The sequence below is a fragment of the Thunnus maccoyii genome, chromosome 7 (assembly GCF_910596095.1).
Source record: "Thunnus maccoyii chromosome 7, fThuMac1.1, whole genome shotgun sequence".
In the NCBI taxonomy this organism is placed as follows: Eukaryota; Metazoa; Chordata; class Actinopteri; order Scombriformes; family Scombridae; genus Thunnus; species Thunnus maccoyii.
Window position 1 is genome coordinate 20,921,712 of NC_056539.1, and position 15,024 is coordinate 20,936,735.

Consider the following 15,024-nt stretch of genomic DNA (forward strand, 5'->3'; position numbering starts at 1 on the left):
TTTGATTCATTCATTCCTAAAATATATAGCATTGCATACAACTATTTTTTTCTGTGTTGTTTACCCTATTGCTTCAAGGCTGTAATTTACATTTGGATGATTGCTACTGTGCACAAAATCTCACTCTGGCAGGATTCCTCCAGCATTGTGTTGACAGAAGTTTTGTAAAAAGAAAAAAGAAAAAGAAAAGAAAAAAAGCCATTATACAAGGCTCCGTTACAATTCTAGCTGTCATCGGCGGTTGATTTTTGGTGAAATGTTTTTATGCCAATTTTACTCCTGCCCGTAACAGAATACTATAATCAGCATTTTCTTTGAGTCTTTGCATTGGATATGTACACAATCAGACATTTCACGGTAGATGTTGCCATAAAGCAGGGGTCTAGACATTCCTAATAAAAGCCATGTAGGCAGAAGAGGGAGGACAAGATGAGTGAAGCTTTGATTACAGTTCTTGTTGTGGGTTGAAGGAAAAAGAATATTGCAGCAATATGAAATGAAATCCAAGAGGGAAGCACACCCATATCACTTCCCATACTCCAGCACTATTTGCACAGCCACTACAGTGAGGATGAAGTACACAATTTGCAGTCTGTGTGAGAAAAAACTTAGGAAAAGTTTTCACTGAGGTTTTAAACATTACATCAGTGTAACAGTGTTGGTCTAACCTGCTTAACTGGTAGTGTCTTTATATCATGATTGAAAAATAGATTCAAAGGCAGTACTGGGAATTTTGCTAATTTTTACACAGGAAAAGTCCCTCGATGCATAGCATAAGCATGCTCTGTGGTATAATTTACGTACATAACCGATTTGTAGTGAGGAAACTGAGATGGTCATACCTGGGCGTCAGCCAGCATAACGTCCTTGATTAGGGGCAGGCCCCGTGACTCGCCATTCTCCACACGTACATAGTGAACCTGGTAGCCACGGATCTGACCGTGCTGCTTTCCTGGCGTCAGTGAACGCCACATCACCTTTAGTGCTGTGGAGTTGAGGACCTCAACCTCCACCCGCCGTGGAGGACCGCCAGGAACTAAGGATAACAAAACAAAAACTCAAATCAGGGTAACTTTGTCACAGCATTGTGGTTGTGATCCTTGCATTAATTTTAGATGTTAGTGGGGATGTGGAAAAGAATTAAGAGATTCACATAAATCTGTGTCAAGGCATTAATAACTCCCAGACCCATACAATATCCAGGAAACATACTGACAGCTGACAAGATTGATGGACAGAGACATTAAAAAACAACAAACAAACTCCTCCAATGTCAGTCTTCCCACAACATTATATCCCCCAACACACACACAAAAACACAAAACCACTTTCTCCTGTCTCCTCCACCTTTTCAATATGTGTCTGCTGTGTCTGTCTGCCATCAGTACATAGCCTTGTCTCTCAGTCATAATGACAGGCCTTTATGGAAGGCCTTGCTTCCATGTCTTTTGGTGTGCCATGGACTGGCCCTTTCTGAGATGGATGTGCCATTAATAAAACTCTTCCACTCAAACTGCTGCCATTTGCTCCTCCACAAACACTTCAAGTCCCCTCTTCCCCCCTAAATCACAGCCCCATTTTCCCCATCTTCCCCTGGATCATTCACCAATCTTGTTTATTACAAAAATCTTTTCTACCTTTTAGCCCCAGCTCTTATTTCTTTACCTTACACTTCTCTGTCACGCGTTATTTTCGTAATGACAGCAGAAAATTTGTTGTAGCTATTGTCAATGTGCTGTGGTTTTCACCCTTTACCTCCCTGATGCTGCTGTCTATAGATATAGAAAGAATTTAAGCTTTTCTACTGTTGCAATCGTACATCAGTGTCAGAAAATGCTTAAAATGCTGTGGTAATGGAAGTGAAATGGATCGTGGAGAATAGAAGCCAATGTCAGCCATCCGTCAATGGTTCAGATGTGCTGTGACATGCCCCCATCTTTACTTGTCATTTTATCTATTTCATTGTTCAGCTGCTTTCCTCTTTTATCATTTACTCTCTGCTATCCAACTAAGCTGTATGTTTGTTTTTTGTTCTTCAAGGTTCAAGCAAGAGATGATTTCACAATCTCCCTGGTTTTTCTGCCGTTTCCATTCACTTCTAGATGTTTTGTACCAATGTGGGACATAATGGTTGCAGACGGAGACTAATGTGTATCAAATGACCAGCAATACATAGAACCAAAACCTTTTTTTCTATGTATTTTAACATTCTCTCCATCCAGAGTCAACATGAACAGAATTGCTCCCATTCAACACCAAGCTTCACATGCACACAGAAACATCCAGTAAACCAAGTCCTTTTACTTCAGTGGAGCGGGTCAGGCTTTATCGCCATGTTCAAGAACACCACAATAGTAGTTACTTAGAACAGCGACGGTGTTATTTATTCTTTTACATAGACCACATTCTCTAATCAGGGGATCTGAGTTGCAACCTTAGTGAACACAGACCTCCTTCTTTAGCCTCCAACCAACTGTTGCCATGATAAATGTATAGACAGATATGGCCTTGCAGTGTACAGCACTCATAAATGCTTATGGCTCTCGGTTGAGCAATGTGATGCTGTTAAAAGTCTACAGATAGAGCAGGATATGAGATTTGTTAGCTATTATGAATTGCATTTGGTTAATTATCTTTTAATAGCAACACGCTTGATTTCCCAAGTGTGTTATGTATTTTAAGTGGTTTCCTTTCATATTATTTACACAGTGTGATCCTGTTACTTATGGACAAAGATGTTGGTATGCTTCTGTAACCAACATCTTTAGTGTACATTTAGTTTATGTAGGATAGTATTCTGACAAAGACTGGGGTGTCCAATTTATAAAATTTTTCTGATGGAAGTCTGTAAGAAGGACATGTACTACACATGCATGTGCACCAAAAGTTGCTCACATGCATACATGGACAATTAATAACCCGCTGCCGAGGGCAACCTCACTATCAAACTAACATATAATACCTTTATCTCTACATTAAAGTTAGTCCCTACACAATAGAGATTCATGTACCGTCTTCATCGGTCCGGCAGATCTGGGGCTCGCTCTCAGGGCCCGGTCCAATCACAGTGAAGGCAGACACAGTGATGCGATACTGGGTCCACTTCTCCAATCGCTGCAGCAGCACCTGCTCTTCGGTGGCAGGCACCGTCGGTTCCTCCATTGCCTCCCCATCGTCACTGCCGCCTTCTGACAGGCCCACCACCTGGTAGCGCACCCTATACCCTGCCAGGTCACCGTTCTGACTCTTCAAAGGTGGGGGGTGCCAACTTACCAGCAGGGTGGTGGAGCTGGTGCTGCTGCACTTAATGTCTTGAGGGGGGGCTGAGGGCTCTGGTGAGGTGGAAAGGACAGGAAGGAAGGGGGTCGAGGACGAGGAGGATGGGGAAGGGAGGGGTGAAAAACAAAAAAATAAAAAGATGGGAGAGATAAAGAAAATGATAAAAGGAAAATTCCAAACTCAAATAAAAAAAAAACAAGAATAATTCAAACAAAAAATTGCAAATCAAAGTTGGAGGCAAAATATGCTTCAAATAAAAATAAAATTATCAAGCAAATGTCAACAAAAAGGCATAAACGGACAATGACACAAGCTTGTGTAATAATGAATCAAGATGGCTTCCTTACCAGATACTTGAGGTCAGTGCTGGACATGAGTACATTTGGTTCTAGAAGAAGTTTTATTTTTACCATTTAAAAGGTATCAAAAGCTTAAAACTTAAGCTGCTGAAAGTATTATTATAGCTATCAGGACATCAATCTAGCGCTGTCTGATTTTTTTTTCTTTTAACTGAAGACGGTAGTCAGATGTATGAGGATATTTATTCATTCTATTGTGCAATAAAAATAAACAGTTTTAGAACCCAACTGGGTTAATGATCTACAGCCCTGCATGACAAGGGAAGCCATTTATCTGCCCTGTAGTGTATTTCAATTCAGGACGTGAGGGATCTGACTCTGTCTGGCTCATATTATCCATAGTTATCCACAATCACTACTTTCATCCTGATGTAGTACCAGATGGACTGGGAATTTGTACTTAAAAACTAACTAGCTACTAGGTAAACATGGCAGCCGTGAGCATCAAATGCATCATTTTATAATTAAGGGTTTAATTTATACTATTGAGACACTCGGTTGTAGGATCAATAACAATCTATCATGCCCATACAGGAAACATAAAAATGAGACGAATATATTTAAAACATGTTTAGTCTTACTGTTTATTGTTATTTACACAGATTTCTGCCATGTCTGTCATTGTCTTGTCTTGGGTAGAAAATAGCATTCATCTTACCCTGAATAATAACAATTAAACAATCCATTGAAAAGCATTTCTAATTTTTGTTCCAGAACTCTCTTAACCAATTAGCATAAGCTAAAACAAGCTATTTTTTCTAAGTATAAGCTAATATGGAGGTAGTGTTGTCTGTCCTTTTTAATTTGTTACAGTATAAAAGCTTTCCAACACAGTGGCTGTTATTTGTGTCTGAAGTGTTCTTCCAAAACATATTAAAACCTACACATCTGTGAACTTTCTAATTCAAACTCAATGCCTCTCGCTTCAAATCTGTGCCAAGCGCTTACACAGCTTGTGCTCGTCCAGAGAGTGTGCTGTGCAAGGAGCGATAAAACGTTTCACTTCTCATCCAGAGTTTGGTATTATACGGATAAAAGGACATGTATGAAAATATTTCTATCCACGTTGGGTTCCCTCTATCCCCTACAATGATTTTGTATGAGAATATATTCCCTCCGTCTTGGTGTAAGAAACTAAGTTCATTATTACACTCTCTGTTATGTAAGCTAAATATAGCACAACAATCAAAAACAAAATGAAATACCATCAGAAAAAAAGGGCATTCAACACACAGCAACTAAGGAGAAGAACTCAAATGAATCCAATGGAAACAAGCAGCATGTTCTCATTCCAAAACAAAGGCTGAAGAAATAAATCATGAACTGAAGGAGGGTACTGGGAAATGAATTTCTCTGTAACCCATGTGACTCGAAAGAAAGAACCACAACAACAGTTAAGGTTCAAAATAACAACTTATGAGAAAACATGAAAAAAACTGGATACTCGGTATAAACATAAAATAACATTTAACTCCTAAAACAAAACCAAACAAAACAAGATCACAAGCATTGTCTGCATCATACGTACCTGGCTCCCACATATACTAAATTTGAAAGACTTTCTTACCACCAGCTCCTGACTACAGAGCGTGCTTACTCTATAGTCAGTGAGCCACAACACTTTCCCTCCCATAGAATGTGTAAGACATTTTGAGCTATCCCCATTTTGCGAATCAGTAAATAACACCTTTAATTTTGAGCCATTGAGACTATAATTTTGGACCTAGTTTGGACCTACTGGGAGGGAGAGAGTTGGCTCTGTGCTGTAGTCAGGGCTGTTTAATACTCGTGTATCTTTGGCCGAGGGGGTCCACAAGACTGTGAGAGGGGAAGCTGTAGGGGGAAAACTCACTCCCCAGATATTCTGTTCTTTTGCACTTGGCCACATACACAAACATCCTTCCTTGTTTACAATTTGTTCAAATAAATCCCATTTCATAGCCCTGTGCCTATGTTTCGTGGTGAAGCTCACTGCCATTTTGAGAATGCCAAGACACAAGAATAGAGGAAGCAAGACGGAAAGCTTGTATTGCTGAATTCATAAAAGTTTAATGATACTGTTCTGACTGCACTGTCACTTTGGGTGGAACAGCTTTAAAAATAATATTGACAAAAAAATAAAAAAACAGAGGTTTTGACTATCAGAGAGACCTCCTACCAGTGAAGACTGAATGTTCCAGCACATAACAAATAGGACAGGACCTCAGCCACAGTTCCCAAACTCTTCTCTGTGTCCAATGGGCTTATTTACTTACGGTCTTACTGGATTTTGAGCCTTTCAGCTTCTTTCCTCTGCTCATATTGTATTTGCAAACTCTCCACGTCAAGAATGATTGCTCAGTTCTCAATCTTTGTGGTGTGGAAAAGGGCTGTGAATCTGACAGGGGCCTGGCTATCACAGTGCACAGGCATCCTCATGCCTGATAACGGTTTAAGACTAGCTGGGGCACAGCTTTAATAAAGTGCATATCCCATGAAGGCCAGTGGTAGGATTATGGATACTCGAACTATACAGCCACAAAAGAAGAAACTTGGCTAATGCTTCACTTGAGGTTCTTTTGAAGCTTCCCTGAAAGAGTTTCCTAAATGCTATTTGACAAATAATTAGTCATGTCTGCATTCATATCCTTCTATTTGACTTTCAAGTCTGTTGTGATATGAATATGAGCTATGAGTATAAAGTCTGCAATGTCAAGTACTGGTGCCATACCTAATCATTATGACTACCTTCAGATTAAAACTGCATTTAGTGTGACATCTTCAGTGGATATAAATTACACACATTATAGCTAAACAGTTTAGCTATACATGCATGCCTGCTATTAACTCTTCAAATGACACAGATTGCCGGTGCGTTTGCTATCAGAGTGTAAGCACGTCTGCATCTGAACTGTATTTTCATCAGCAGCGTCGAATGACAGGATGTTCGTATTTGTAGATCATTACAAAATTAATCCCCCCTGATGCCAAATGGCCGTGCTGTGGCTCACACAAATATTCCAATATATCTAAAAACCTCCTGCAATTACAGTAAGTGGGAGGGCTAAACTGCTTGTTTGGCTAAATACAGAGGATTTAAAATCTGCCACTTTAATTTGAGAGATAGCACTTGACTGGCTACTGGCAGGTTCTAGGTATAATCTAAATGTGTAACAAAGCCTGACAATCCAAGGGCCTGGCTCATAGCTCATCGCAAAGCATGAAATTAATTCTGACTCTATGAAATGGGATTCTTATCTGCCACTCTGGGGCCCTGCAGTCCCCTAACACCCACTCCCAGGGTCCATCTCAGGCCTTGTTACCATGCTTTGCAACTGGGTAACAGTTAAAGAAATGCTGGGGGCCCTCCCAGCTCTCTGGTTGTGGACCCACTCCGGCCGCTTCTAAACAGTCTCACAAAAAAATGGTCTCTCAACCTGGTCTGACTATAGCAGCATACTCCAAGAGACCTTGCTTCTGAATGAGAACCACTGTTGCCAGTAACATCAGGTGTATTTATTGTCATCCATATATAATAAGAACTAAGAGAACTCAATGAAATAATTGAGGTGCTCTTTGATTTAAGAGGTTATGATCCAGTCTAATTTTTTTCCGTGAATTTTCACATGTTCTTGGCAGAGTGGTCCCCATGACAATAGCCTCTGGTAATGCCGCTTGAACTGAGCACAAACTTCAACAATAAGCAAACATTTTGTACCACAGATAATGGACAACAAAGCAAACAGGGAAATCATGTTGTCTGTCTTTCTTTTTACTTAGTGGCAAAGGGTTTCAGTCTGCCAAACAGTGCAGTGGGTTCAAATTCATGTTGAAATGGGTCTATAGGGATATGAGTACAGCATGGCACTAACAATGCCAAAAGCAGAGATCGCACATGAAGTAATATTAAAATTGTATGCAGTCAATTCTCTCCAATGTGTTTTGAATAGGCAGAAACATCTTGTGCTCATCAACTGCAATGTATTTCATTGACTTTTCCTTTTCATATTCCAGCTGATCATTTCTTAACATGTTATCAGTGTTCACATATGACTTGACTGTGTACAGATATTTCAACCAAGTAACTGTTAAATAAGGCTTTGTCATTATTGTGCAGTTTAGGGTGTGAGACTATTTTATATGTGTGGGGCATTTCTCAGTGTTTCTGCCACACCCATAGCAATGGTACAGTACTCAGGAGTCTGGCACAATGGAATATTTTGTTCCTGTTTGTGTGATACTGCACAAAAGCAACGCAATGGGTATATATCCAATAATTGTGCCAATTTACTGATCTTAAAATTGAGGCCTCTGTGCTAAGGTGCACTTACATGTTCATGTGTGGCCTATATACTCATTGTTAATACAATAAGCTTTGCTGGTTTTCCCAAAAGGCTGACAGTTTAAACTGTCTATGTTACACTGCACTGTGAAGGCACTTAATGCAAGCTATATATGTCACATGGCTCTTCACAGGCTTAGATGCATGGAAATGATGCTATTCCTGAACTGTAAAAGCAGCCAACCTGCAGACATGTCAGTTTAATATTTAACCGTGTCATGTATAAAGACTGCTCATTCTATCCTTCCAATTCTCAGTTGGTGTTTCACAAAAAAAAACAAAAAAAACAAAACAAAAAGGGTTAATTGGATGAATAGGTAGATGCCCATGACAGGACTTTGAGAAAGGTTATGGCAGACTGAATCCCCTAAACCACACAATCACTTACCTTAAAGCATCCAAAAGATCTAGTTATTTATTTTGTTGTGTTGTGGGAAATCTTTTGTTTTGACTGACTTAGTCTGATTTTACTGACCTAAGCAGTGAGGGAACCAATGGATATGTCTCACAACTGCTTGAGCAGGGACTCCCAATAAAAACATAAAAAAAAAACATATTGCCTGGCAGAGACCACAAACATGAGGCCAAAGGTGAAACCATAGAAATAGAATGGATAGGAAAGGTAAAGATGGCTGTTAACATTAAAATGACAATCCAAAAAATATTTGATAATCTTGACATGGAAATGAGCACTGAAGTGGGACACAATATTTCAAAAATTGATTACCACTTCAAACATGAATTGACACTCATTTCCTGGACAGCAGAATCAAAAGTCTATGGCGATGCCATTATCAACCAGTGGTTATCCTTTCTATCCACTGTAATTGTATGGATGAGGCAGTTGATAGGAAGAGTCCCTTGTCTCAAGCAGACACTTGAGAAAAGCCATTATTTAGACTTATTCACACCCATATTTGCTCGGTGGACAAGGGTATGACAATGCTGTCTGTATGTGCTACTCTGCTTGCTGCGCTGAAGTTGTTTGTGGCTGGCTGTGGTGGACTTGGGTTCATGCACGAACCCAGCAGAAAGACGAAAATAGCAGCAAGCTAGTGTTTGGAGTGATGTCAAACCAATATTCTTTCGGATAACCCAGAAAGTAATAGAAATTAATAAATAAATAAAAGATCTAACTCAAAACTTTTTCAAAAGACTCAACAAAAAAGGAAGAGGACACAAAGTGAGCAAGGTGATGTCAAGCCATTCCAAGGAGAGCTTTTGTTCCATTGCACAGGGAACAAGTGGCAAAGAGAGAAACAGAGTTGGAATAGGGTGATGTAAGAGGAAGACAGGAGTGTATCCAATCCAATCAGCTTGCGGTTTACCGGTCAAGAGCAAATTCAAAAACAGAAGTAAGGAAATCACAAACACACATCGACAGGTGAAGATGCGCACAGACACTCAAAAGACGCCAAGACAGAAATGGGACTGGATGAACATAAAGCATTTTCATGCCTGGACTGATCAAAGATCAACGGTGCAGTGAAAGGTTCTCAACAGCACCCACAGTCGACAGGAGTGAGTGTTGCATGCAACTGGTGCTCTCCTCAGTGACACTGCACTGTCAGTGTAGCTCTGCTGCCCAGCAATAACAAAAGGAACTGTGAAGTGGTTGTTCCAAAGTCCCCACAGACCAGATGTGGGGGTACAGCCAACAAGTTGCACTGGTAGAAACAGAAAATGTGTTAAAAGAAGTCTACTCCCACGCCATGGCTCTCCTATGTACCAGTAAATGTTCTCTAGTTCAACCCTCACTAAAGGTAACAGCCAGTTTATTAACAACAAAGGTAACCATTTTGACAATAAATGTATATCTGAATTTTTGTCTGAGATTTTCTATATTCTGTACCACCAGGATCCACAATGACTACCCCAGATCCATCTGTAATCCTGTAAATCCAGCTACAATTTCAAGGTTTTTACCATTAATGTATTAAACATTAATACACAACATCATTGTTAATCTTTGTGTGCTATGTAAATCCAAAAGACATGCATTTCATACCCTGTCATCCCAACAGTCCTTTACCTACTATTGGATATTTGATTGGATAAGCCGCATGTGTTTTCTTTTTCTACAGCTTGCACTGCAGTGAGCTATGATATCACCCCTGTTAATTTCAGCTGTCTGGTTTAAATAATTCAGTTCTGTTCTTGTCATCTGTAAAATAAAATAATAAGTACAGTACTTATATACTGGAATAAGTTCAGGGAGCGGGCATGTGAGTACTTAGTGAATGCTGATTTTTTTCTTTGATGACTAAACTCAACCCGAAATTCCTCATTCCCAATCTTAATACAGTTCATAAGAGAGCCTTGGCAGTTTCAGAGGAGAACTGACATTTTTTGTGTCACATGGAATAAAGTGCACTTGCTGTTGACAAAGGAAAAGCAAATATGAACAAAAGTGAAAGGGAAATAAAAGAACCGCCACAATTGTCAGTCCACATAGACTTGATTTGTTTGACAGTTTTGGGTACACTCATACATATTTGGCACCAGAGCCAAGTTAGAATATGAGATAATTCTAAAATTAAATGGTTGTAAAACACTCACACTAAAATTTGGCTGTAGCTCTTTGTAGCCTAATTCCAACCTTAAATAAATTCAACCTTAAAGAGCAACATGCAGGCTGAATTTCTTATTGCATTTATAGATTGTGTAGCACAGAAATTATCATGAGAAAAGTTAATGATTTTGTTAGTTTTACAAAACATAAAGGCCGAACTTCAGAGGAAAAGTTAGGCGTTTTGAGCAATACCCTGAAAAACATTTTTTTGGGGGTTTTTTTTGACAAAGCCTCAGAATATGTCACACAAGGGAGTTGGTCTCCCTGTCCCTGCTACAGTGCGCTGTGCAGAACTAGGTATTGGTCAGTCTTAGCAGTTGTTATTTAGTGAGTCTGCATTTTTTTTCACTAGTTTTAATTTGCATTTTACCAATTCTTTGTCAGGGTGATTTATTGTGTTTATGCAGGTTGCAGAAATTCCAGCCTATCCATTCAAGTCCATTTTCCTAACTGGAAAAGTAATAGTGCTACTTTGCCTGCTTGGGTGCTTCTTGTGCAGGTGAATTTCAATGCTGCAACTGTAAGAAAAAACATGGTTGTGTGCGGTGCTCATTTCAGACAGGAGGATTAAAGCATTATGTGTCATTATCTAACACTGGTCACTCACCAAGACACCTGCCCAGTTCTTCACTGGTTCTCACACCACCACTCGATATCTTGCCGATGCCAATTATTTCTCCTAGTCTTTGTTTGTTCCCGGTCCTTTAGACAGCTATAGCAGGCTCAAAATCATAAGGTTGTGGTCTGTCATATTCACATGAATATATATTTTCAACCCCATCAATATTTCTTATTGTTAAATTGGACTTAGCTTGACCACTCTCCCTTGTGTGACATCACATCCAATATCTCATTTTGAGGATGATATGAAAACGGCCAAACAAAAATGAGTCCAGATGTCATTATAGTGTATATATAGTTGTTTTTTTCTTCCTGAAATCCTATCTCTACTTTATTTTCCCACAAATAAGATCACTGGAGTCTCCAACCTACTAGTTGCTCTTTAAGTCTTGACAAAGCAAACTATGTAAATGTGACTTTGCATATGGTAGAAAATGGCATTCACAATTGCATTTAGGTAAACAAAATCAAAGTCAATCAAATATAAAAATATTAACCCACACATTTTAGCAAGAAATCAACAACACACACAAGAGAGTCTGTTATGAAGTGCATAATTTCTGATTTCAACTTTGAACCCTGATTATGTCTGAGAAAAACACAGTCATAGTTCAAAGGTAATGATGTAGTTAACGTCAGAGAAAATAAAGTTTACAAGCTCAAGACAAAAGGAAAAAGTACACGATCTTATTAGAATTCACTTTAGTTTAGTTAGTTAGATAACTGAACTGCTTCACTGGGGAAAATCCGATTGTTAGCCAACCCACAAAAAGAACACTGAAAAAAAGGGCTACATACTGGCTTGCAAGGTCTTCTGCAATATGTCATTGGTGAAGGCTCCAATGCCTTTGTTAGAGATGGCTGCCAGGGAGAAGTGGTACTCTGTGTTTGGGCGGAGACCTTCCACAACATATGAAGATGTGGGCCCAAATGTTTTCTTCATCTGTTGATGGAGACAAACATTATCGTTGATACTGGTTTAAATTGGTCGTACAGAAATGTAATATTGGATCACGAAGAACTGCTGCCTAACCTCTCAGAGCAAAAGGCAAGTAATCCAACCGATACTGAAATTCTTACCTGGGTGCCAAGACTTCCCTCCCTGTAGCGAAGTTCATAACTTATAATTCCCTCTTTTTCATAGGCAGGTTCCCAGGTTAGTTCAATGCTGGTGTCAGATACAGCACCAACCTGAAATTTGGATGGCTGACCAGGAACTGAAAGATACAACAGGGGACATTATAGCAGGATATGTTAATGGACATTAACTACGTGGAAACATTGAAATGAATATACACTTATGAGGGGCACCATCTATTTACAATTGGGAAAAAAACAAGTCTTTAGAATGAGTAAAATTACTGGGGATTATTGAAATTGAAAGGAATAGATCTAAGTGGAGCACAAAAGATTATGTCCCAGCGGCAAGCTTTTGTACTCCAAAAGATACAATTGTGCTCTACTTTTTGCAAGGTCCCTGAAGTTGGATGTGCAGTAATGGAATAATTTTGCTTAGCCTCAGATGTTGGTTCTTTCTCAAATTTGGCTGGTCTTTTTCAGATTGCCATGATCAAATAGACTTTTGTCATTGTTTGCTCAGGCTGCCGATGTGCGGGTGATAGTTGCACAGCAGGGAAGAAGACTGTCTTTGGCAGCAGGCGCAATCTGTTTAAAGTTTCAGAAATATGCTACTGATGCACAAAAACAGCTGAAGATGTTCCTCATTGCTTATCTAAGTCTTCTCCTTAAGTAGAAGGCTAGGAAGCAGATGTAACATTCACCAAATTTATGTAAAACTTATTTTAAACTTACTAAACAACTTGCTTTCTGCAATATTTCAACATCAAAGAGGTGTCAATTGTACATGAAATTTGACATGGAATTCAACTTTAGAGTACAAAACCAGTGGAATAAAATAATTTCTGTAAAGTTTCAACACCAGTAACCAAGCTGACAAATCAATTGTCATATCCTTACCTCCTTGCAGCACTTTGACATGGATAGGCTCTGAGAAGGGTCCATCACCCACAGAGGTGAATGCAAGGACTTTGATGGTATAGGTCTCTTGGGGAACCAGGCTCTGGATAGTAGTGATTATGCTGTCCTGGACATTATGGATCTGCCATAGGCTCATGGGCTGGTAGTCGTCCATTGTGTAATAGACACGGTAGCCCTTGATCTGCCCATTGGGCTCTTCGGGCTCTTCCCAGCGCACCATCATGGTGTTTTGGGAAATAATCTGGGCCTGGATGTTTCGTGGTGGACTAGCAGGGGCTTGTTCACCAGTCCGGGTTTCTACTGGCTCACTGGGAGGACCCTGACCGATTGTGTTGACAGCTGAGACTCTGATTTCATACTCTGTGTTGGGGTAGAGGCCACCAATGCTGTAACGTGTAGTGGTGATATCATCCACTGTCTCATACTTGCTTTCTGGGGACTTGGCTCGATACTGGATGATATAGTAAGTCACTGGGTCTGGGTTTCCTGAGTCCCAGGTGATGGTCACACTGGTGGCGGTGGTTTCAGTAACCATAGGGGTACCTGGAGGCTTGGGGAGAGCTGTTATGTTGACAGGAGACAGGAGGGAAAGAAGAGGCAGTCATTTTATTATGACAGTGACTTAAGTGAGTGCTAAAAAAAGGGAAAACTTTGTCATTCATTCACAATGCTACAAGAACATTAATCCAATTCACAACGTGAAAGCAAATTTCTCTACAAGTTGTACATGCAAAACTTAGCTGCTGATAATCTTCCTCATAAGTACCCTTCTTGATGAGCATAGTTATCTCTTACATTTGACAGTGATCTGTGCCACAGCTTCAATGATGCCAAGGCTGCTCATGGCCACGCAGGTGTAGTTGGCTGACTCACGGACACTGCTCAGTTCAAGAACATTCCTACCCACTGGCATCTCATCCTCCGGTGTTAAGTCCTCCGAATTCAGCATCCACTTGACGTAAGGCATGGGGGACCCCACTGCCACACACGTTATGTTCACACTGCCACCAGGCATAATTTCTTGACTCATTGGTGGAATGGAGAAGCGAGGAGGCACCCGCCGGACTGGGAGAAGGCATGAGGAGGGGGAGAGGATGACAAAAGAGGGCAAGGGAGTCAAAAAAAGGAGAAAGAGAGGTAACAAGAGAGGCCGATGAAAATGGACCCTTCTCAAGGAAATACTTAACACAAAAGGTTCAACATGGTAAATGTGAACTGAAACACAAAATAAAAGTAGACTTTTCAAAACATAAAAATATACAAATAATGAGAAGGAACTAAACTAACAGAACTGCTTCAACAACAATATAGATTAACAATAAAGCAACGATTCATAGCAACAAGGTTCCATTGACCAATATTTGACCCATCACAGCACAATTAAAGACACAAAAATCTATTACGAGTTTCTCATCTTTGGAACTGAACTGCTGAGGTATATCCAACTACAGCATAACCTAATCCCGAACTATGAAGGTGTGTAGAAAAGGCCATGTGATAATGCTATCACATAAGGCCAACATGGCAACCTGGAACTTCCTGTCCTCTCAGGCACTCATGCCAAACAGGAAGCAGGCCATTATAGGCTTCTCCCATAGCACAGGAAGTGTAGGGTTACTGGGCTATTGACCATTTCTACAAGGTCTCTAAATGCATTCTAGCATATATTTGCACTTGTTACCTGTCTCTACTGCCTAGATATCTTAAAGATGAGAAACTTTAATCAGATTTTTGTGGTTTAGGGTAGATCCACTGGACAAAGCCTTATTAAGATCTGACACGGTTCCATTGATAGATGCAGCTATCAGTTTCACAGACAGCATGCATAAATAGACCGAGGTAAATTAAGGAGTAAATGATAACAAAATCAGATA

At 40.0% G+C, this 15,024-nt stretch overlaps 1 protein-coding gene across 3 annotated transcripts in view; it reads right to left on the minus strand.

Moving 5' to 3' along the window:
* The window catches only part of ptprsa (protein tyrosine phosphatase receptor type Sa), a 250,644-nt gene that overhangs the window by 55,272 nt on the left and 180,348 nt on the right, over window positions 1-15,024 (minus strand). For all 3 annotated transcript variants that reach the window (XM_042417834.1, XM_042417835.1, XM_042417833.1), the window contains 6 exons: window positions 13,946-14,215; window positions 13,130-13,711; window positions 12,233-12,369; window positions 11,951-12,095; window positions 3,012-3,332; window positions 843-1,036 (listed from right to left, as the gene is read on the minus strand). In XM_042417834.1, the coding sequence (XP_042273768.1) occupies window positions 843-1,036; window positions 3,012-3,332; window positions 11,951-12,095; window positions 12,233-12,369; window positions 13,130-13,711; window positions 13,946-14,215 (1,649 nt within the window). The remainder of the gene's footprint in view (window positions 1-842; window positions 1,037-3,011; window positions 3,333-11,950; window positions 12,096-12,232; window positions 12,370-13,129; window positions 13,712-13,945; window positions 14,216-15,024) is intronic.